The sequence below is a fragment of the Etheostoma spectabile genome, unplaced genomic scaffold (assembly GCF_008692095.1).
Source record: "Etheostoma spectabile isolate EspeVRDwgs_2016 unplaced genomic scaffold, UIUC_Espe_1.0 scaffold00008289, whole genome shotgun sequence".
Lineage (NCBI taxonomy): Eukaryota > Metazoa > Chordata > Actinopteri > Perciformes > Percidae > Etheostoma > Etheostoma spectabile.
Window position 1 is genome coordinate 12,253 of NW_022603581.1, and position 24,049 is coordinate 36,301.

The following is a 24,049-nucleotide window of genomic DNA, read 5'->3' on the forward strand; positions in this document are numbered from 1 at the left end:
TCTCCTCCTGGCGAGGCTGATGGGTAATAGATCAAAGTCACTTTTTTTTTCATCCTCAGAGATGTTATTTGGATGTTGAGATTGAGCCGTAATGGCTTAATTGGAGGGAATGAGGAAGCCGATATGGCTAGAATACACACCTTTTTAACCCTCGTGTTGTCTTCCCGTTAACCATGAACTCTTCCTTCTAGGTCAAAATTGAAAATGAATATTTTTTTTGTGCTTTTCGGATGTTTTTGTCGCTTTTTCTGATTTATTTCTCACTTTTTTCAGCTTTTGGTGCTTTAAAAAAAAAAAAACGGAGCTAGTTTATTATTCTTATTCTTGGAATTCATGGTCAACAAACCTCATTCATATCAAATTATTCACACGTTTTTAGTTAAAAAGGCAGAATTTATGATTTAGTGTGACTGACAGTTAAGATCAGAGGATGTTGAGTGGATCACAGATGGGTAGACGTCAAAGTTTAGTCCGGATACTGTTTTGAAACCATTAAACAAAATAATTCAAATGCTAAAAGATTAAATAAAACAGCCAAAAATTCAATTAAACCAATGTTGTGTGGAATCATCCATGTTATTTTTGGGCAATTTGGTTGAAAGAAATCCATATTTCTGATATAAAACACTTTGAAACGGGTCAATTTGACCCGAGGACAACACGAGGGTTAAGGTAGACTAAACTAAAACCCTGTATGTATTTGTGTTGTCACCTGATCCTAACGACATGCAAAGCACACGTCACCCCCCAGCGAGTCCTAGACACATCACTCAGACAAATGTATTTGTATTATGTTTGCAGAACTCCTTCTCCAGTGTCTTTCACATGGAATACGAAGAGCTGGCAGAAGTCCTAGACGCCCCCAAAAGGTAAGGCGATCGCCCTCATCTGAAACCTGTTATTACATGTAAAATCCTGCAGATTTGCCTTGAGGCTACTCCAGCTGTTTCCACCCATATTGGTGCTGATGTCTCCTTAAATTTGCAAACTAGCCTTTTCCTCACCATAGAGCAGGCATGTCCAAAGTCCGGCCCGGGGGCCAATCACGGCCCGCGGTCAGATTTCTTACGGCCCGCAGCTTTGGTCTTATAATGTATTATTTATGGCCCGCCTGCACTGTCAAACAGAATAAACAAATCATAAAACTTGAAACTCCTTTCACCTTTCACCAAACCTTATACCTCAGATTTATACCTTAAATTTAAGGTATAAGGCTTATACCTTAGACCTTAGATTTTAAGGTATTAATACAGTTTGTTCAATGTTGTCCGACTCTGCAGACATGAATGAAAGGCAGAATTTGTGTTTTTAGAGTTGTTCACATCTGCCTGAGTGGCTTATATTTGGTTATTTTGTCATTTAAAAAAAATTAAGATAATTGTGACAATGAAAATTGTTTTATAACTTTTGTAGTTAAAAAATGTCCAAACAAACTATTGGCCCCCGGGCATCTTCACTTTATCAAATCTGGCCCTCTTTGCAAAAAGTTCGGACACCCCTGCCCTAGAGGTTTGATGTTTGTGTAACAGGCAGACAGAAAAATACAGAAAAATAGCGACAATTTGGCAGAAGTCTCATTGCGACGAATCACTTCCAAGAGAAAGAGACAAGACCGAGCAGCTGAGTCCAATAATCATAGGTTTGCAGAGCTGATTTGGGCCCCATGGGATCTTCTTAAGGTAATCTGCCATCCTCACCTGCCAAACACGCAGACATTTGCTCTCGGCTTCGGCTCAAAAGCTCTTGTTCTCATTAGCCGGTCCTCAGGGTTGATTGGACCGCTCCTCAATCGCAACCAATCTCGATAATGTGGGCCCCTTTACGGTCTTGGAAGCGGTCCAACACCTTCCCAAGACGGTCTAAAAATCAAGAGTCACACGAGCAGTCAGCTTCAAGGTCGACGTGATATCTTATCGCATGTGACAGCTATGATAGTATATATGGTGTAGTAGTTCTACTACAGTGGATGGAGATGTGGAGGCAAAACAAATGTTCCGTGTTTTTATGTTTTCAAGAAAAGATAAGATAAGCAAAGGGTGGAAATTCAGTTGGAAGGACAGCGAAATGTACAGATACACAACTATACAAATCAATAGAGGAAGTAAAAGTCATAACTAGTAGGGGTGTGACGAGACGCTTACTCCACGAGACGAGACACATCACGAGATTGGGTTCACGAGAACGAGACGAGACGAGATTTTTTTTAAAAATGTAAAGAAATCCTCGATGAAATGTATGAATGGAAAATAGTTTTTTTTTATTCAACTGAAAAATCACAAAATGCAAAACAATTTAGGTGCATTTTGAAATCAACTATTAATGATGAATGTTATTTAACTTTTTTTTACTATTTTAATGAATTATATGCAGTAAAGGACGTGCAAACACTGCAAAATGTTTAGTATAAACTCTACCAACTGGCTTCTGCCCTGTACAATTTCACACGAGAAATCTAACTCCTTTCCACAAACCGAACATAAAAAAAATAAACAGTAATAAATAAAATAAATGTGTAAATAACAGAAAAATAACAAAATGTTGCCACACAAATGATTTAAAAGTGGCAGGGGGATCTTCGATAGTAATGACATCACATCGCCTCACGAGACAACTTTTCACCTGACGAGAAATCTCGTCACGTTTTAATCTCGCGAGATCTCGTAAAACGAGATCTCGTCACACCCTTAATAACTAGATTGTAGTGCTACCTTTATGTTATGTCCATTAACAAATGAGATTATTGGGACATTGGCAGTGCATTTTTCCAAATTAAGGCCATATTTCTAATAAACTCTCTTAAATCTTTATTGTTCTTGTCCTAACCCAGCTATGTTTTTCATCTCTTTCTACACACCAATCTAGACTTTATTGGCACTATGTTACTACAGACTATGTTGATGTACCAGTCCTCACCAGTGTTGGTTACTTTGGAAATATTTTAATTTTAATTTTAATCTGTTTAATGATCCCCAATGGGGAAATTACAATAGAAATATAATAGGTTACCCTTTTTAAAATGTAATGGTATTGTAACTATTTCAATTACTGTAATACAAGTATAAAAGTATTAAGGAATGTAACTTATTACCTTGAATTACTTTTAACTTTTGTGTTGTCTTCCCGTCAAAATTGAAAATCAACACTTTTGTTGAGGCTTTCAATCGACATTTTAAGTTTTTTGTCTCTTTTTTCATCACTTTTGACGCTTTTTTTCAATGTTTGTCACTTTTTTGACGTTTTCAACACTTTAGTTTTACAGTTATTTTTTGAATTTTAGGGTCAGTAAATCTCATTTATAGGTAATTATACCTAATGTTTGAGTTAGAAAAGCAGAAATTAGGAATAATTTAGACTGAAATTAAAGGAATGGATGTTGATGGATAATCACAGACTGGATTATGTCAACTTTTACTCAATACTATTTTTTTAAGTTGAATAAGACACCCCAAAATTTATGAAAGTAGAGATTTGTGTGGAATCAATGATGTTATTTGGGGTAATTACAATTGGGTAGTTAAGAAGGAAATATAGGAAATATATAGATATAGTAAAACGGGTCAATTTGACCCAAGGACAACATGAGGGTTAAGTACGTTAAATTAAGTGTTAACCAACTAACTGTAAACCTGACAGTGTTAACCTTACTGACTAAAGTCAAACTTCTTTTTAAAATCCTTCATCATATGAAATAAGACAGGACACGTTAAACCAGATGAAGCCTTTCAGTTCAAACGATCTGTCCCTCCAGGATTTTGCAGATTTTTTTGAGATTGTCGCGACCCAAAAGGCCCGACGTCGCGGAAGCTTTCGTAAAAAAATTGCGATAAACGTTGCGAGAGACAGAGAAAGTTGCAAAAGAAAAGCTAAAAGTAAAAAGTCAATGAAAAGGAAACTTGTTTTGGGGAGAAGGGTGAGTTTTCCTAGGAACTTTACCAATAAGGATGCTGCAAATTTTGGTCTAATTTGAAAATGGCTGATGGATTTAAGACAAAAAAAAAAATGTATTGAATGAATCAAATTTGAACATACAGCATGTGTCTGTAGGTTGTTAATCTTCTCCTTTGGGGGGGCAGTAGATCAGTCCGTAGGGAGTTGGGTTGGAACCGGGGGTCGTCGGTTCAAGTCCCCGTACGGACCAAAGTAGGGAGTGAGGATCAGTAGCTGCAGAGATGCCACTTCATCTCATGGGTACTGCCAGGTGCCTTTGAGCAAGGCACCGTACCCCCCCCCCAACCACTCTGACATCTCTCCATTTGTGCATGACTAAGTCCTGAGCATGTGTGTATTTCAGGCCTGTGTGTAGTGATTACTAACACATTATAATTTTACCACTGGGAATCAAAAAACAGTAAAAAAATGTAAATATAAATTAAAAAATGTACATTTTTAATTAGTTTCTAATCCTGGGCTGAAACTCATTCATACAGTTTGATAAAGGACTTATTGGACTTCAACTTATTATTGCACTTATAATAACGAGCGTAGCTGTCCTCAATTTAGGTCATCCTGTACGTCTCATTGCATTCCTTCAGCAACTTTATAGTGAAACATCATTAAAGCGTGCATTGATGTTCAAATTTAAGCAGATTGGCAGGGGGGTCTTTTGCTGAACGTTTTGTTAGTAAAAGTGAGATGTTCGAGTCACACACGTCTCGTTAAACAAGGCGATGAATACGGCGACGTACGTGTGACGTCAACCCGTTTTCTCTTCCGCTTGGTCATTGGCTCTCAGAGTCACATGCTGATGCTGAGTCTGGCACGTGGGTCTGCTGGGATTGGTTGAAGTCGCGGGAAACTCCGGTTATCGGTCCAAAGCCTCGGCGATTGGTTGAATTTGCGTGAATTGGCGCAATCGCGACATCGCGGAATCCTGGCGGGACTGAAACGTCATGGCCAACGGTGTCAAAGGCAGCAGGATATCAAATTTTTTGTGAGTCACTTTTGATCTAAAGATCCTTAATTACTCTTATGAGAGCTGTTTCTGGGCTATAATAGCCTATGAATCCAGAAGTACACTGTCAGAAATAGGGGTCCAGTAGGGGTCCATTTCTGTCCCCCAAGGTACAATCTATACTAACGTACCCCATAGGGCTCATTGTTGGACCTCAAGGAACATATATGGGTCAAAAAGGTACATATATATGTTCCCAAGCATTAAAAGGTACATATATGTACCGTTTATTTTAAAAGTTAAGGTCCAATATCAAGAGACAGCCTCTGCCAAGCCAGATTTGTTGTAAAAGTTGTTTAAAGGTTTTAATTAGACCTTAATTATTTAAGGTAGATTTAAAATTATCACTATGTTTGAGTAGCCTTGAAATAAAGTAAGTAAAAGTTTTGTAAGTCAATGATTGGTTGATTGGCTGCTTGATCTCAACTTAAAACACCTATACCAAGGGTACAAAAACTGCACCCTTTGAGGGTACAGCCCCAGTGACAAGCCATTGTACCCCTAAAGGTACAATTATGTACTTCATTTTCTGAGAGTGTATCATACACATTGTGAATCAAGTATTTTGCATGTAATAAAAGACGGATTTGAAGTATTGGTAGTTTGGTAGGGATGGAATTAACCCTTGTGTTGTCTTCCCGTTAACCCTGAACTTGTCCTTCCAGGTCAAAATTGAAGATGACTATTTTTTTGTGCTTTTCCAATGTTTTTGTCGCTTTTTCTGATTTATTTCTCACTTTTGCCACTTAAAAACAAACAAACCTGGAGCTGGTTTAATAATTGGTTTTTACACTTTTTCTTGGAATTCATGGTCAACTAACCTCATTTATGTCAAATTGTTCATGATTTTTTTAGTTAAAAAGGAAGAAAATAGGACTATTTTGACTAATAGTTAAGATCAGAGGATTTTGAGTGGATCACAGATGGGTAAAACACCCCAAAACGTCAACAAAAGTAATCATTAATGTCACCTTAAGAACATATGGAATTATCCATGTTATTTTTGGACAATTTGGTTGAAAGAAATCTAATAATTCTGATATAAAACACTTTGAAACGGGTCAGTTTGACCCGAGGACAACACGAGGGTTAAGAGAACAAGTGCGCTCAATGACTTCGGGGGACAATGTCAAAAAAAGGACACGAAAATAGGAGCGAAATGAAAATAGAGCGACGGGATGATTAGATGGTCAGGATGAGGAGAAAATGATTGGAGGAGGCGACAGCTGCAGAGCTTCCTGACATCGACTCGCACTCCAGCCAGGAGGAGCGCATAAGATGTGATCTAATTAAAGATGCACCATCTCCAGGGTGGCCTGGCCTCCCCGGTTGCTACGCAGCATCTAAAATTCAATCTTAATCTCAGTCAAGCAACAGAACTGGACTGTGTGTGTGTGTGTGTGTGTGCACGTGTGTATGTGTACAGTTGTGTTTCCTGTATGATGTAGCTCGCCAATATAGGAAGCCGGTGTTAGTACGGTATTTATTAGATTTTGGCGTCGGTATGGTCTACTTGAAAGAATAGACAGACTTGACATTACATAATTATACTGGAAATAATGAAAAATATGTGTGCCACACCCCCTAAAATGATTTAATAGTCATAATGCCTGATCAGATGTCACTTTAGTCTGCATCAGCTACAGCTGCAATGTACAGTGGTGTGAAAAAGTGTTTGCCCCCTTCCTCATTTCCTGTTCCTTTGCATGTTTGTCACACTTAAGTGTTTCGGAACATCAAACCAATTTAAACAATAGTCAAGGACAACACAAGTAAACCCAAAATGCAATTTGTAAATGAAGGTGTTTATTATTAAAGGTGAAAAAAAATCCTAACCATCATGGCCCTGTGTGAAAAAGTGATTGCCCCCTAAACCTAATAACTGGTTGGGCCACCCTTAGCAGCAACAACTGCAACCAAGCGTTTGAGATAACGTGCAATGAGGCTTTTACAGCGTCCTGGAGGAGTTTTGGCCCACTCATTTTTGCAGAATTGTCCTAATTCAGTTACATTAGAGGGTTTTCGAGCATGAACGGCCTTTTTAAGGTCATACCACAACATCTCAATAGGATTCAGGTCAGGACTTTGGCTAGGCCACTCCAAAGTCTTCATTTTGTTTTTCTTCAGCCATTCGGTGGTGGACTTGCTGGTGTGTTTAGGATCATTGTCCTGCTGCAGAACCCAAGTTCGTTTCAGCTTGAGTACACGAACATATGGTCGGACATTCTCCTTCAGGATCTCTTGGTAGACAGCAGAATTCATAGTTCCTTTATCTTGGCAAGTCTTCAGGTCCTGAAGCAGCAAAACAGCCCCAGACCAGAGTAGGTCTACACCACACTCTATAATTTACAAGTTATATATATATATATATATATATATATATATATATATATATATATATATATATATATATATATATATATATATATACACTTTTATTACACACACGCTGAATTAAAATCAGAATTTATTAAATCCTTATCATTTGTTTCATTTCACATTTTACAACATTTCATTTTAGACACAATGTCTAACATGTGTACAGGATACATAGAGTCAATAAAACCTGCTAGAAGACACAGTTTGTAACTCTCTGGGTTAGCTTAACAGATAGACCTGCCACATCTGGCCAGCTGTCTGCTTTTAAAACGGAGATTTAACACAGTTGGGTGAGTGCAAAGCGCTTATATCCGTGTGTCCAAACAGAGCTCAGTGTGTAGGCGATCAAGGAAAAGAACGGGAAAAACGGGCAATGAAAATCCCAACGGTGTCAGGGATGACACAGACCAGATGTCCCGTCTCGTCTCGTCTCGTCGTCCATAACGTCTCGTTTTTTGAGTTTTTTTTCCAGCTTGCTCTCATGGCTGTCTCCCCCCTGTTTGGATCTAATAACGACCTTTAAATACGCCCGTGTGTTTGTGCTGGTTTTCCTCTGGGAGCGCTGTGATATTTCAAAACGGGGCAGCTCCAACTGGGCCAACGTGTTAGGGGAGGGGCCCTGCAGCTGGAACCAGGAGGCTTTTTATAGTGACATTAACCCGGGGCTGCGGCTTTACCGCGATACGGCGTCTGTTTGGCAGAAGAGGAAGTTCAGTCGAGCTGAACCCACGTCTAGGATCTAAAGGCGGAGCATTAGAAGTTGACAAATTAGGGCAGTTGACTTTTTTCTGGATCTAGACTGAAATTAAATGGAAAGCCAACACAGTGCAGTTCATTTAAGACAACCACAGAGAGAGAGAAAGGACATGTGGATTTTAGTGTGTTTGGGTAAGAAACTCGAGCACAGATGCACGAACCGTGCAGAGTGGCTATCTGAAGCATGTGTGTGTGAGAGAGCGAGAGAGAGAGAGAGAGAGAGAGAGAGAGAGAGAGAGAGAGAGAGAGAGAGATTTGAGGCCAGTCTGGACCCAACATAATTGTTATAATTAACCATTCATGAATAGGATGTTGCAAACCAAGCAAAACACAGACACACTAATTAGTCATCTGCAGTGATAGAGGTATTCAGATTGTTTATTAAATAGTACCAAAGTCTAATAATTCTCCATTAAAATGTTCTGCATTCAAGTATTCAGGAAGTGGGTGTAACTTGAGTGTACATTGTCTGATTGGCTCGAAGACACACGCACGCTGATATTGGCTCAAAGTCAACACGCCCCCTAGTGGCAACAGGAAGTAGACCTAAAAGTCAAGGTGCTTTAACGAACTCCTCCTAGAGATTTCATCTGATGTTCCATTTCAACACCTTAAAGATGAAAAGTCAAATAGTGCGGGCGTGGCGGCCATTTTGAGCATTGATTGACGAACAAAGAAGTTGTTGTAACGTTAGTGTACATTGTCATATCTGCCCGAAATTCGTTGTGTTTGACAGGAGTCCAGGCCTGAGGACATCTACAGGCCAAAATTGACTTTTGGTTGTAGCGCCCCCTGCTGGCAACAGGAAATCCGCCTTATAGGAAAAACAATATGTCATGGTCTCCTTTTTTTTTGTTGCAATCATCCTCTTAGCAGCTGTAAGTCCAGCAAACACAGCACATTTTTAGTTCCAGAGAGCTGAAAAGCCGACAGATCATTCAGAACCAAAACACTGACAGTAACAGGCACAGTCACATTAATCAAGGCTGAAACTTAGGATGTAATATTGTTCCAGAAATGACCAACAGGAGAGCACTCCCAGATCACGTGAAGATATGTACCTTGAGGTTTTATTGGGCAGCAAGTGCATAAAGGGCTGTTAATCATTGTCATGTGGTGCATTTTCACAGGGGTGAGATATGTCCCATGAATGAAGTTGTTGTGAATCTGCTGATCTGGATTGCGTAATACTTCTGGACCATTAGACCATACATCAAGCCAGTCGAGAAATACCCAGCCCTGGGTAATCACATTACCCAGATCCTCTCAACAGGAAGGGCAGAGCGGCCAGATATCACTAAGAACTGATAAAGACTGGATACCATACCGGAATTCCCTTTTCATTGGTGACGATTTGGGGTATCTGACTACTGCGCGGGGGCCAGTCCAAATTCCATGTTGGTATTTGTCTATGTGGAGCCAATCCTAGGTACACACTGCTGGATAGTTTCATAGTAAAGCACGTCATCATGTAATATAAGATACTCATTTGTTTTACTTTTAAATTCTGTATCTGAAAAGTAGCTAAAGTTGTCAAATAAGTGTAGTGGAGTAAAACATTCAGTATTACCCACTGAAATGTAGTGAACTACAAGAAGCATTACATGTGAATTCTAAAGTAAAGTACATATACTTCAAAATACACACACCCAGCAAAACAAGGGTTTTCTGTTTCTGTCATCCACTAACACACTCTTATATCCCCCCTCCCACTCTCTCTCTCTCCCTCTCTAACACACACACACACCGTCTCGCCATAGCACTACAGCCAAAATCCACTGGCTTGTGCCTCAAACCTCATGTTATGTTTACATATCCATTTTCCATCATAACAGTATCACGTATTATAGCTGACTCTGTGGCTGAACTTGGAGCGACTAAAAATAACAAACAGGCATATATAGCACTGACAGACATGACTGACGGCTTCAGCTTTCAGACCTGGGCCAGGGTGCGGGCTGGACCTATCAACCAGCATGTTTTATTAATCAGTGCTGTTAGCCTGAAGCTTAAGGACGCGGGTTCAGGTTTAGGGGAAGAATGCTTTCTAGATTGATTCCAAAGAGCCACTGGGCAAAGCTGCGGGAAGAAATAGTCAAAGTCTATCTATGACCAAAAAGAACATGGACATCCAGAAAAACGCTAAAGTGGTCATGGTGAGGGAAATGAAAGACCTGGATCCAGACAGGCAATGACACAAACGCACACAGAACATAACATTTTCTACATGGAAGAGTTATTAATGACATCAGATCGGGTTGTGAATGGATCTGCACTACGACGTGGAAATGATGCTAACTGCCCTACTGAATGGCGACAACAATGACACCTGATAAGGATCAGTCCTTTCCATTTAATTCCATGGAAAGTGACGACTTTGGTGAATTGAAAAAAAGCCTTTGATACAACAAACCATAAACCATTAATGACCAAATTGGAAAAATGTGGGCGTAGGGGAGTAACACATCAATGGCTCAGTAGCCAATATGTCCAATTAAACAACAGCTAGTCAGATTTATTGAGGGTTACATGTGGGGTCCCACAAGGATCAGTGCTGGGTCCAAAATTGTTTCTATATTGTACATAAATTACTGAATTTGGTGACACCAAGTGTTTTGTTATATTTTACATTTATATACACATATGTATGTACTCTATACACATATATAAACACATATACACAGTATGTATAGTAGCATGTGTATTTATGTACTGTACACACACATATATACTGTACACTCACACATAGTATACACACACAATAAATTTTGAACACATTCATCATTTGTCTTAGTAAATATATTTCCAAAGGTGCTATTGACATGACAATTTTCACCAGATGTTGGTAACAACCTAAATAATCCATACATACAAAGAAACCAAAACACATAAGTTCAAAAATTAAGTTATGTGTAATAATGTGAAATGACAGGGAAAAAGTATTGAATACTCTTACTGGTATTTATTTAATACTTTGTACAGAAGCCTTTGTTGGTAATGACAGCTTCAAGACAACTCCTGGGTGGAGAAACTAGTCGCATGCATTGTTCAGGTGGGATTTTGGTCCACTCTTCCACACATCAGTCTTCAAATCTTGAAGGTTCTCTTCTATAAATCTTGATCTTCAGTTCTTTCCATAGATTGTCAATGGGATTTAAGTGAGGTGATTGGCTGGGCCATTCAAGCAGCTTTATTTTCTTTCTCCGAAACCTATTGAGTTTTTCCTTGGCTATGTGTTTGGGATCATTGTCTTGCCTAAAGGGAAGGGAAGGTTCTTCCCAAAGCCCTGAAAACTGCAGTATTCAAACCACCATCTACTAAAAAAAGCTAATCAAGATGCATCTGTACTAAAGCCCACATCCTACCTACCATTTATTAGTAAAATTATTGAGAAAGATGAATTTAGGAAACTCAGCAATTTTCTGGCATCAAATAACTACCTTGATATTTTCCAGTCTGGATTTAGGACCCACCACAGTACCTAACGGCTCTTGTCAAGGTTCTGAATGACATTAAACTCTGCATAGATTCTGGTAAAGTCTCTGTCCTCATGTTATTAGAGCTTACTGCTGCTTTTGATGTGGTTGACTGTAATATATTAATAGAACAACTCAAACGCTGGTTTGGTCTCTCTAACACATTTCTGACTTGTTTCAAGTCCTAGGTTCAAGATTTTTGCATCAATTGGTAGCTGCTAAATCAGAGAATATCCTAAAAATGTGTGGGGTTCCGCAGGGGTCGATTCTTGGGCCACTGTTGTTTAATCTTTACATGCAAAATACAAAACCTTAAGGTCTTATTTTACAAGTATGCATAATTTGTCCTTGTTTGTCCTAATTTGACCTACATTTTAGTAATCATTAAAAGGAGTGGGAATATTAAAAAAACCTTTTCAAACAATACTTGGCCAGATTTTACATAACATTCATTTTGCAATCGCTTTTGTCCAAAGTGACTTACAGTTCAGTGGTTTCAAACTCCATAGAAATATGACATGTCATCAGATGCATAAGCTAGGTGCATCCCTCCAAACTAACAACTAAAGGTGTGTTCCAGTACAGTCCCAACCCCCACTGGTCCTGCAGGGTTTAAGAGGTTAATGCAGGTGTGCTTGGTGCGTAATCTATGCATGGCTTGTTATGAAGTTGTTTGTGCTTTTGTGTGTCTCCTCAGGGACTGTGATGTCAGCCAGATTAACTACATGTACGCCCAGTATGTTAAAAACACCATGCAGCCTCTGAACATTGCAGACGTCACTAAGGACCAACGGTTCCCTTGGACAGTCAGTATATATTTTCTTTTAATTCTTTTATCTTTTCTTTTCTTTATTCCAAAAGTGAGTAATTGTTCCTTTTTTCCTCCGACAGAGAGAAAACCCGGATCACACCAGCAAACAGATAAAGAGTTTGCTCTGCACTCCCATCAGAAATGGCAAGAAGGACAAAGTCATAGGTAGGATCACTCTCTCTCTCTGGTGAAGCGCCCCTTGAAGTACTGAACCTTGGCTTAAACCACTTCTTTTTCACTTGTTAATGACAGTGGCTTAGCTGCAGTAAGATAACGTCGGGAGAAAACCAGCATGATGCATTAATGTAAAAGATAAGACAACCTCAAGATGTTAGGTGTAGACCACCAGCACCGACACACAAGTGTGTGTAGTTAGTGGCGAAATGCTCCTTAGAAGTGTATCGTCAAACACATATATCGGTCAAACCGAGAGAGAGGTGAGCACTGTAAACAGATTGCTTCAGCACTTAAACTGTGTCTGGGGTTTTTACTTTTTAAGGCAGTTATGCAACACCACTGCCAGGTACATGCTTCAACAATCTCAAATCAAAGGCCTGAGAACACATTAAACCAGCATAGCATTACCACTTTTATTGTCCGTCCATGAATAGTCCTGCCACTCCACCAATCACTGTGATTATCATCAGCATAATTAGCTTGTAGCAGCTCCATTAGTTGGCTATAAAGATGACTAATGACCGTGGATGTCCCTCACTGATCAAATAAAATAGATCCACAGAGCCTCTCTCCAACCTTTAAGAGTCCTGGTGATGAGTAAGATCAAAACAGCTTTGTTTCTTAAAATGAAATGTTCTGCGTCCTTCTCCTCTGACACATTAATTCAGTTAATTCTTTTTTGCTTCATGAATATATAAATAGCATTAGAGATGCAGTAGTTTTTGAATAAGGCATGGATTTGTGTCCAGAATCAGAGTCATATTTATCACCAAAGTAAGTTTTCACTTGCAAGGAATTTGCCTTGGTGGATTTGGTGCATACAGTAAATGTTAAAATTAAATAAATAAGGCACAGTGCTGCTGAAGTCAAAAACATAAACACAGAATAGATTTATGACACCTAATGGAATCGAGGACCCAAATGCAGAAATGAGACAGGAAGGCAGGAGAGAGTTTGTAACAGATTTATTAACAGAAGGGGTCCAACCAGCACTGGGATCAAAAATCCAAAAACAAACGACACAAGGGAAAAAACAAGTCCCAAATCCAAGATGTCAAAAATCCACAAAAGTCCAAAGAGAAAGCAAAAACCAGGAACACAGAAACTGGGGAAAAAAACACAGGGAAAACATAAACCTCAGGGAAAAATGCAGAAACACCAACAGGAACAGGCTAACAGCTAACAGCTAACAGCTAACAACTAACGGCACTCACAAGCACACACAACGATCTGACAAGAGGGGAGCACAGACGCTAAGTACACTGGGTAACGAGATAACGAGAGGCAGGTGACAAGAGGGCTGGGAGACAGGTGGAAGACATCAGGTAATCACAGGAGCAGGAAGACACGGGACGTAGAACTAAAAGACAAGACGAGACAGAGAACCAGACTTCAAAATAAAACAGGAAACAGAACATAGAGACACTCAAGGGAACCCGAGACAGGACCAACACAACAAGACAGCCGAGAAAACTAAGACACAAACACGAGGACACAAGACAGGACCAACACAACAAGACCAGGGAGAAAACTAAGACACAAACACGAGGACACAAGACAGGACCAACACAACAAGACCAGGGAGAAAACTAAGACACAAACACGAGGACACAAGACAGGACCAACACAACAAGACCAGGGAGAAAACTAAGACACAAACACGAGGACACAAGACAGGACCAACACAACAAGACCAGGGAGAAAACTAAGACACAAACACGAGGACACAAGACAGGACCAACACAACAAGACCAGGGAGAAAACTAAGACACAAACACGAGGACACAAGACAGGACCAACACAACAAGACCAGGGAGAAAACTAAGACACAAACACGAGGACACAAGACAGGACCAACACAACAAGACCAGGGAGAAAACTAAGACACAAACACGAGGACACAAGACAGGACCAACACAACAAGACCAGGGAGAAAACTAAGACACAAACACGAGGACACAAGACAGGACCAAAACAACAAGACCAGGGAGAAAACTAAGACACAAACACGAGGACACAAGACAGGACCAACACAACAAGACCAGGGAGAAAACTAAGACACAAACACGAGGAGACAAGACAGGACCAACACAACAAGACCAGGGAGAAAACTAAGACACAAACACGAGGACACAAGACAGGACCAACACAACAAGACCAGGGAGAAAACTAAGACACAAACACGAGGACACAAGACAGGACCAACACAACAAGACCAGGGAGAAAACTAAGACACAAACATGAGGACACAAGACAGGACCAACACAACAAGACCAGGGAGAAAACTAAGACACAAACACGAGGACACAAGACAGGACCAAAAAAACAAAGAAGGAGGAACAGGAAACAAAAGCAATATACCAAAATCATAACAGTAAAGTATGCTACAAGACACTTAAAATAACTAATATTTACAATATAACAGTTTTAGAAAGGGTAAGACGGTTTAGTGCAGGGTGTGCAAAGATATTGATCAGAGGTTGTTGATCAGTGCTAGCGGTACTAGCGCTAGTGCTAGCTGCAGCTGGCTAGCATTTGCAGCGTTTTTTACCATCAGCCAACAGCGCTTTCTTATATTTCTCCCTCTTTTTCTCCACCGTGTTTGCGTGGGTTTCCTCCGTGTGCTCCGGTTTTCCTCCCCCCATAAAGACATGCATACTGGGTAACTAGGACTACAGGTGAAAATTAGCCAACTGGCTAACACTGGCACATTTAACCCTTGTATTGTCTTCACTTCCTGGACCCTCTCGTATCCCTCGGGTCAAATTGATCCTTGACTTAATTGGGGTTTTAAAAACAATTATGAATTAAAATTTTACTTCATAATCTTTTAACAAATATTGTCTTTATCTCAATTTCAAACAAGTGAGATAACATCTATGTTCAGGGAATGCAATCAGTCTCTACTAGCACCCAATTAAAAATGGAAGTGGGATTTGTTTTTTTTGTCATAAGGTTATAATTCAAGTTAAAAAAGTGTTCTTATCCCAAATGATTTTCTGAGCTGAGTCAGGAATACATGTTTATCACAGAAAATAAGGTAAAGCCAATGATTTTCAGGTGGAAAAAAATGTACTTGAAATGAGTCAATTTGACCCGAATACCATACAAGGGTTAAAGAAATGTTGATTAATGTGCATTGTCCAAGTCAAATAAATACATCTTAAGATAAGAAAGCGAGGGGGAATGACATGTAGCAACGGGCCGCTGGTTGGAGTTGAACCCAGGCCTGCTGCATTGAGGAGTTAACCTTTATGTATGGGCGCTAGAGTGCGCATCGGGCCGGATTTTTCTGTCCGAGCCCGGCCCGCGTCCGACAGAGCAGTAACCGAACCCGACCCGAGCCCGACCCGAGCCCGACCCGAGCCCGACCCGAGCCCAACCCGAGCCCGACCCGAGCCCGACCCGAGCCCGACAGGCATTAAGATATTTATGTCCGAGCCCGACCCGAGCCCGACACAGTTAAAATCACATTTGTTTCTCATACTAATGACACAGTACGTTTGTTTGTGTGGAAAGCCCGCTTTTTTTTTTAGTTGAAATGTCAACAGATGAGGCATCAATGCACACGGGGCAACAAGCGCCATTACCTACATAATAATCTGTTTTAAATTCTAAATGTTCAACGCCTTATCGCGCTGATGTGACCGAGCCCGACCCGAACCCGAGCATCCTTTCTAAAAATCTGTTCCAACCCGGCCCGGCCCGTCGGGTACCGTCGGGTCCCGTCGGGCTCAGGTCGGGTATCCATCCTCTAATGGGCGCCCGCGCTACCAACTGAGCTATCTGGGCGACCGAAGTTGCAGATTTCCAACCCTTCTGAAGTGATTCTTCCAGTGGGGATTTGCCAGCATTAGTCTCGTATTGCCAGACCTTCCTCCATTGTGCTGTTGAAGAAGGTCCGGCTAGTCCACACAGCATTGTGGGATGGGAGAAAAACGTGGTCTGGTTCATTGGCATTGGTCTCGGTTGGTAGATTGGTACCGTGCATCTGCAAAACAGCCTCGTGAAGGAACTTGTTTTGGTGAAACTTGTGGAGCTCTGGAATTGAAATGGCTGCTCAGTGTACAGTAAGAATGCACTTTCTCAACATGAGCATGCCTCGTCGTTTTTTTAAAGCTCAGAGTTCATGATGTATGCTAAGATTTTGACAAAAAATATCCTTTTTGTTGTTTATTTGTTTCCCATTCCTAATTGTGACTGTGTTAGAAAAGGAAACTTTCATCTCTGTTATCAGTCACATCCAACCACTTGGACACCAAGCATAATGTGTACTGTGTACTGACCACATGGCCTATGTGTCTGTTTCTGTGTGTGTCTATGCAGGTGTGTGTCAGTTGGTGAACAAGATGGACGAAGCATCCGGCAGCGTGAAGGCCTTCAACAGGAACGATGAGCAGTTCCTGGAGGCATTCGCCATCTTCTGTGGTCTGGGCATCCAGAACACACAGATGTACGAAACGGTGGAGAGAGCCATGGCCAAGCAAGAAGTCACTCTGGAGGTCAGCCTCACCACACACACACACACACACACACACACACACACACACACACTATCCCGGGAGCACATTAAATGGGGAAATTGACTTATTTTTAAGGCATAACTTCAGCTGCAGTCCAAACACATTGGTCATCTTTTAAGAAACATTAAATGTAATTAGGAGACCAATCGCTTTATTGTGTTATTTGGTGGTATTATCGTAAAACGTAGCCTATTGCTGTAATGCAAAATAACGTAATTTATGTTACAATAATCAGCATTATTTCGACATACGGTATGCTGCCATCTTTCCCAGTATTTAGCCCAGGAAACTGTTTTGGATAGGGTATAAATCTAGTTTTCTTGCATGCTTTGGTCTTTTAAAGTATTTCCACTGAAAGCTAATCAGGTAGGCCGAAAGGAAAGTTAGCCTTTAGGAAAATAAGAGAGCCTGTTTGTTGCAGATTTTGTCGTACAGTATTTTAGGGAGAGGCTGTTCAGACCGATGCTTGATTTGAGCCAACAAAATGAAATGATCAGAAACTGATCACCCCAAAGAAATTTGAGATGCATGTCAGATGTCAGGTGATTAGGCTTTGTTAATACTGAGAACCTGATGTGACCCAAAGTCTGCATGCCCTGTCTTTTTTATATGTGTTCCCAGGTCTTGTCATATCACGCCTCCGCTGCAGACGAAGAATCGCAGGAACTCCAGGTAACCACGGTAAATTCAATTTTATTCACTTAACGATGTCTTCTTTCATGCCTACATGACCCTTTAGTTCAATTGAATGTCAATTCGATGTTATTTATAGTGTCTAATCCCAACTGGCGTTATCCCAGGACACTTTACAGAAAGAGAAGGTCTAGACCACACTCTATAATTTACAAAGACCAAACAATTTAACAATAGTTGTGGCAGTGCAGGGCGTAGCAGGGCGTCGAGCAGGACCACGGCAGCCGCCGCACACCCAATCCAGGTGCAACCACAATCCGAGGACATCTAGAAGGGGGGGATTCATGAGGTCTCGGGGGAAGAAGGTCCCGGAGCTATGTAGTTCCCACTCATGCATGGAATATTCAATACACAGCCACAACCAACCATAGTGACACACAGTCATGTAACACAACACCACACACACACACACACACACACACACACACACACACACACACACACACACACCAATCACCTGACTTAAATCCCATTGAAAATCTATGGAAAGAACCGAAGATCGAGATTCAGGAGACATCTTGAAGATTACCAACAAAGGCTTTTATACGAAGTATTAAATACATAATAGGAAGCGTGTTCAATAGTTTTTCCGTGTGTCATTTCACATTATTACACATTTCTTTGTATGTGTGGATTATTTGGGCTGTGACCAACATCTGGTGAAAATTCATGTCAATAGCACCTTTTGGAAATATATTTACTGAGAAAAATGGTGACGTGTTAAATACTTATTTCACCCACTATATATGTTAATGACGTGTGAAAATCCCAGAGTCAGATGGTTGTTGCATTGGCACAATTTGGTCCAATCACACTCATCCTGTCTTTAACTTTCTAAATTTCCAACTGACTTTGCATAGCCCATCTCCGTCAACCCGCGCAGCTTAGTTTCTAGATGTAGACAGTCACAGAGGACCGAGTAACGGGAGGAAAACTCAACAGATAGCAGTCGGTTATACGTCGGTCTCAAGGTTTACCAGTTTACCAGTAAACGCAACACTTTGTCCCGTCTGTTGTTTTCCAGACAACAGCGGTGACCAGCGCTAGTCGGTGCTAGTAGCGTCTGTTAGCTGTTAGCTCCTCTAGGACGCACCGGTGCTAATGTCCTCGCATCTGCCGTAATGCTGTTTATATGGATATGGTTTAATTTTGCGATATGGATATGGTTTACTGTTGTTAAAAGTTCTAACAGTGACCACATATTTGTTTCTGAGTTCAGAGGCCACTTGTAGGTGTTCTTTTGTTTCGCTTTCAAGTGTTTCAGACCTCATGCACATTTTACTGTGCAGTGATTTTAAAAGAATAAACAGCTGGTGGAGGCCTGGTAAATGGTTATATAAATATAAAGAGGGCCAGACTGACCAGGTCTTTGGTCTTTGTAGCCAGCAGCCCAGTGATGTCGTGCTGCTGACCAAACAGCGTGGTAGAGAAGTGGTTAGTTACTAAGTGGGTATTTTAGATGTTATTTTGTTTCAGTTACAGCTTTTTGATGTATGCGTCCCCTAATTGTCCCTCAGGCAGTCTCTACAGGGTTGTCCTCCACAATCCAGCAACTTAGCAACTAAGTTAGGCAAAACGCCGTCGGCCTCCTTAGCTTCATTTATCCTTGGCTTTCTTCTTCATGTGTTAAGGAAATGCATCCTAATACAGCCCGTGTTCTACGCAAAACTGCAACCTAACTAATGCATCGCTTTTCAAATTACAACTGTAAACAGTAACGAGGCTAACTGGTTTTCTGACAGAACTTCAAGGCAGCTTTTAAAAAAATGAGTGTTACAGCCAGTTGTCACACCGTTAACCCCTTGTATGGTGTTTGGGTCTGTGGGACCCGTTTTCAATGTTAAGAGATAAATTACGCTATTTATTATTTCTACTAACTCATTGGCCTTGGCTCATTTTCTGTGAATAACATAAAACACAACATACCCCCCCCCCCACACACAACACACACACACACACACATAACTATTACATACAAGGTGTTCGGGTCTACTGGACCCGAGTGTTTTTAATTGTAGGTGCTATGAAACTATGTTGTATTTCTGCACCTGCTATTCTCACACAAAGTTACAAAATTGTTACATTTGAGGCACTTTCACATGTTTTGATTAAGTTCTAAGAAATAAGCACCAATAATGATTGAACAAAAATCTTGTTTCTATTGTTTTACCTTTTTTAGAATTGAATTTCCTTGTTTACGCACAAAAAACGAAAATGACCATATGATCATACATGTGATCTCACAGGGGTAAATGGCAAATATGAACCATAAATGATGTATGTATCATTGGTAATTGAGCTATAGTAAGCATTAAGTATTTTTACATAAATTGTTATGTCTACTGATTTAAAAGCCCAATAACGTGGTGGGTCCACCAGACCTGGGAACATTGGCTGTGTAACAACAATATGGACACCACACAAGGGTTAACCAATGACAGCAGAAGACCATCTCAGAAGGTCTGGTTCTGTTGTCCCCCCTCGTGGAAAGGGAGCTGCAGAACCTAATTAAGTGTCCGGCCTCGGGTTCTAGGGACGGGATGTATTTAGGACTCAGACTTGATTTTTTTTGGTGTCTACCCAAGAGAAATACAGTATGTGGTACACATCACAGGGTAAAACCCTCTAAAAAGGATGCAGTTTGAGCTGCTACGCTAACTGCAGCAGCACCATGTGTCCATATGTCCACCATATGTCAGTGTTGTCATATAAAATGAAATAACTTGCAAAATGAGTGATTGGTCCAATTAAATAATGCAGATGAGAATTTTATATTTTATGTGTGTATATCAATAAATCCACAGCTTCCAGGAATTTCCCTAATATGTGATTGTGTGTGTTTGTGTGTGTGTGTGTGTGTGTGTGTGGTGTGTGTGTGTTTGAAGGTAGCCGCAGTGCCGTCGGCCCAGTCGTTGCGTCTCCTGGACTTCAGCTTCAGTGACTTTGACTTGTCCGACACAGAAACCACGCTGGGTACTATCCGCATGTTTGTCGACCTCAACCTGGTCCAAAACTTTCAGATGAAGTACACGGTAAGAACTGACCCGGGATGTTATTGAAGTAGATGATAAGTACGCGTTTTCCATTGACACTTTGGTCCACAGGAATATTCATTAAAATGAGCTGTGGTCCCCGTCGGATGGACCTAATGGTCCCTTCAACACGAGAAATACTAGAATGCAGGGCGTTAGTCAAGACCACCTTAGTCGAGTCCAAGACAAGTCCAAGACCAGGAATAATTGAGTCCAAATCAAGTCCAAGACCAGGAATAGTTGAGTCCAAATCAAGTCCCAGACCAGGAATAGTTGAGTCCAAGTCAAGACCGAGTCCAAAGAGGTTCGAGTCCAAGACAAGACTGAGTCCAAAAAGGTTTGAGTCCAAGTCAAGACCGAGTCCAGGACAGAAAAAAAGGTCTCATGCATGACAGTATCAAGACAATCATTTTGGGTTTCACGTTCCCTCCAATATTACTATCAACACAATAAAGACACCTGGATTCGGTCAAGACTAAAATACCAAAAGCCAGATCTGGCAAGACCAGTGGCCGAGACCGAGACAAGTGAGTTAAGGATGAAGGCAAATACATACATATTAACTCACTTGTGTACACACCACACACAACACACACACACACACACACACACACACACAGCACCTCCATGCACCTAGTACACTTCTCGTCCCTCATCCCTCACACACTCTGCCTCCATTAGCGCTGTCTGTCAGACCCAGCTTTCTCCTGGTCCAGCTCCCCCTCTGCCCCAGCACTGCACCAAATCCCCCCCCACCCCCACCCCACACTGCTGGCTTTGGCTTACGTCTTTAGCACGCACTCCACGTGAAGAGGTCCTTGTGTGTCGGTGGCTGACCTGTGGAGTGCCTGCGGCTAGAGGTCTCATAAAGAGAGCCTTTGATTGGAGGAGATTGGAGCCCTCCAGCAGAGCGGGCTGCCAGCCGACACACCGACCACCCCGAGCATCACAGCCTGGCTGGGGGTTAACGAAAATGAAACTATTTGAGTTTAGATTTGCTCATGTCGTGTAGCAAAGACGAACGAAGCACAGAGCATCGATTTTCTGTCAGAGTGCTGAGTCTTCACTTTCAGATAGCTCATGACATTTGCTTTCAGTTTTTCTTAAGTCACACATTGCATCTCAAAGCTAAATTCAAATCCGAACAATTCAAAATCAAGGTTAGGTTCAATGATAGTAAAGTAATAACAACAAGAACTCAATTCAAGGCTAGATTACCTCCAGGAAAACACGGCTAACTGCCCTGGTTCCCCCAAAACTATAGCCAGATTAGCTGGCTGTACCATGCCACCTCCACATTCCCATCACCTAGTAGCTTATTTGAGTTAATTTGGTGTAATTTGATTAAACACACCTTACATACATCATGTTGGCTTACTACATGCGTCGAACCGTGCGACACACACGCGCTCCGAACCGAGACAAGCGAACCAAACGGTTCAGATGTTTTTTCAACGCTTTTGTGAGACTTGTGTGTTCTGTTAGTAGAGTAGAGCATGATGTCGTCTGCGTATGAGCTTATTTTATGATTAATCGTAGTTAACTCTTTGCTGATTGTTTTTTTTGTTGATATGAAATGCAGGGCCATGGCTCAACGAAGGCACTGTCTTGTAAAGGAGCATTGAGTTCAAATGGAGTTTTTGGGCCTTTATTATATCAATAAATATTGTGGTTGTCGGTGCACATCCAGCTCTGTAAAAGTCACTCACAACGGGATGAATAAATCCTTTCACTTTTTGTCTTCTTTTTTTATTTTTTAGAATTTACTCAAGTGGATTCTAAGTGTGAAGAAGAACTACAGGAAGAATGTGGTCTATCACAACTGGAGGCACGCCTTCAACACCGCCCAGAGCATGTTCGCCCTCCTCAAGTCAGGACGCTTTCAGGTCAGTGTAGCCAATCACTGCCTAGGACCAAGGGGAAAATCCTGTTAGGGTTAGTTTGCAAGTGGACCCATCGAAGAACAGAGACCTGAGGCCTGTACTATGAAGCAGGATTTGGGGTTAGCAAGGTAATTTGGTAAGGTTGGACCCCGGTGGTTCACTTAAACCAATCCAATAGTTCTGAATGGGATGATGCTGTGAATATTAGTTAATTAACAAGAGGACTGATGACCCCCTTATTTCCCAAATGGCTCCCCTAAATGCACTACACATGAATTGAATTTGCTCAGCGAGTTACTCTGGCATTGATTAATGCTGCTCATCAACTGCACCAATCACATCGGTGTATCTGATATAGGCGGAGCCAGATATGAGCTGAACAGATGACAACAGTCTAATCTACCAGTTAGCTCCGCTGGTTGCTAAGCGTACGGGGCTCTGGATACGTCCCCCATGTGTTGTTGTGATTGGTCGTAGTGTTATCCTATCGTGTGCAGGGAGATTTTCAAATGCACACTTGAGGCCGGACCCTTAATCCTTTGGATTTGGGTCTGGATTTCCACCATGGAAATTTTACCATGCAATGATAACTTTGAACAAAAAGTACGAATAAATCTATAAAGTCATAAGTTTCTGCAGGTTGTTTCTCATGGTGAAGTAACAGTAATTCTGGCCCCGCAGAATGTAAGCTATCAACCTTAAAGCCTAAAGTGTCTTTGGAGCCTATGGACAATGGTTGGAACCTGGCAGTAATGTTGAATGGACATTTGATTTAGCCCAATAAGCTAATGGGCTAAATTAAATAACACCTATGGGGGAACTAGTAAAAATTAAAATGGTCTTTGGAAAACCTGTAATACTAGTGGTTTCTGTGACACAAAATCAGTATTTTGTATACCTGTATATATACAGTGTGTGTGTGTGTATATATAGTTGCACAAGTGTACACAGACATGAGTCTTTAGTTTGGCTTAATTGTGGACAAAGATGTTCAACTGTTAGCCAGCTGCCATTATGTGTGTGTGTGTGTGTGTGTGTGTGTGTGTTTTTCCTCCCATCCTTATCTCTGACTTGATTCACTGGTCCATCCCCTGACAGAATTACCTGAGCGATCTGGAGGTCTTGGCCCTGATGATTGCTACTCTCTGCCACGATCTGGACCACAGAGGAGTCAACAACTCCTACATCCAGAGGTACAGTAGGAGAGCATCGGTCACAGGAGTGTATATGTATGATTAAATATGGGAGTCCAAATCCTGTTTAGATTATCATCCATAATGTCTAAACATCTGGGGTAGACTGATCGCGAGCTACGAAGTTGGGTAACTAAGGTTTCTCCTACTGTAAAAGCTAGAAGTCGGTATGAAA

The 24,049-nt window shown here is 41.1% G+C and overlaps 1 protein-coding gene across 2 annotated transcripts in view; it reads left to right on the forward strand.

Moving 5' to 3' along the window:
• Positions 1-793: 793 nt before the first annotated feature.
• pde5ab (phosphodiesterase 5A, cGMP-specific, b) overlaps positions 794-24,049 on the forward strand; it is a 41,084-nt gene continuing 17,828 nt past the window's right edge. Inside the window, exons 1-8 of one of the 2 annotated variants that reach the window (XM_032508561.1) lie at positions 794-869; positions 12,260-12,368; positions 12,454-12,538; positions 16,877-17,052; positions 17,695-17,754; positions 20,652-20,798; positions 22,559-22,684; positions 23,780-23,874. In XM_032508561.1, the coding sequence (XP_032364452.1) occupies positions 826-869; positions 12,260-12,368; positions 12,454-12,538; positions 16,877-17,052; positions 17,695-17,754; positions 20,652-20,798; positions 22,559-22,684; positions 23,780-23,874 (842 nt within the window). In that variant the 5' untranslated portion in view covers positions 794-825. The remainder of the gene's footprint in view (positions 870-12,259; positions 12,369-12,453; positions 12,539-16,876; positions 17,053-17,694; positions 17,755-20,651; positions 20,799-22,558; positions 22,685-23,779; positions 23,875-24,049) is intronic. The other variant, XM_032508562.1, reaches the window with a different exon arrangement.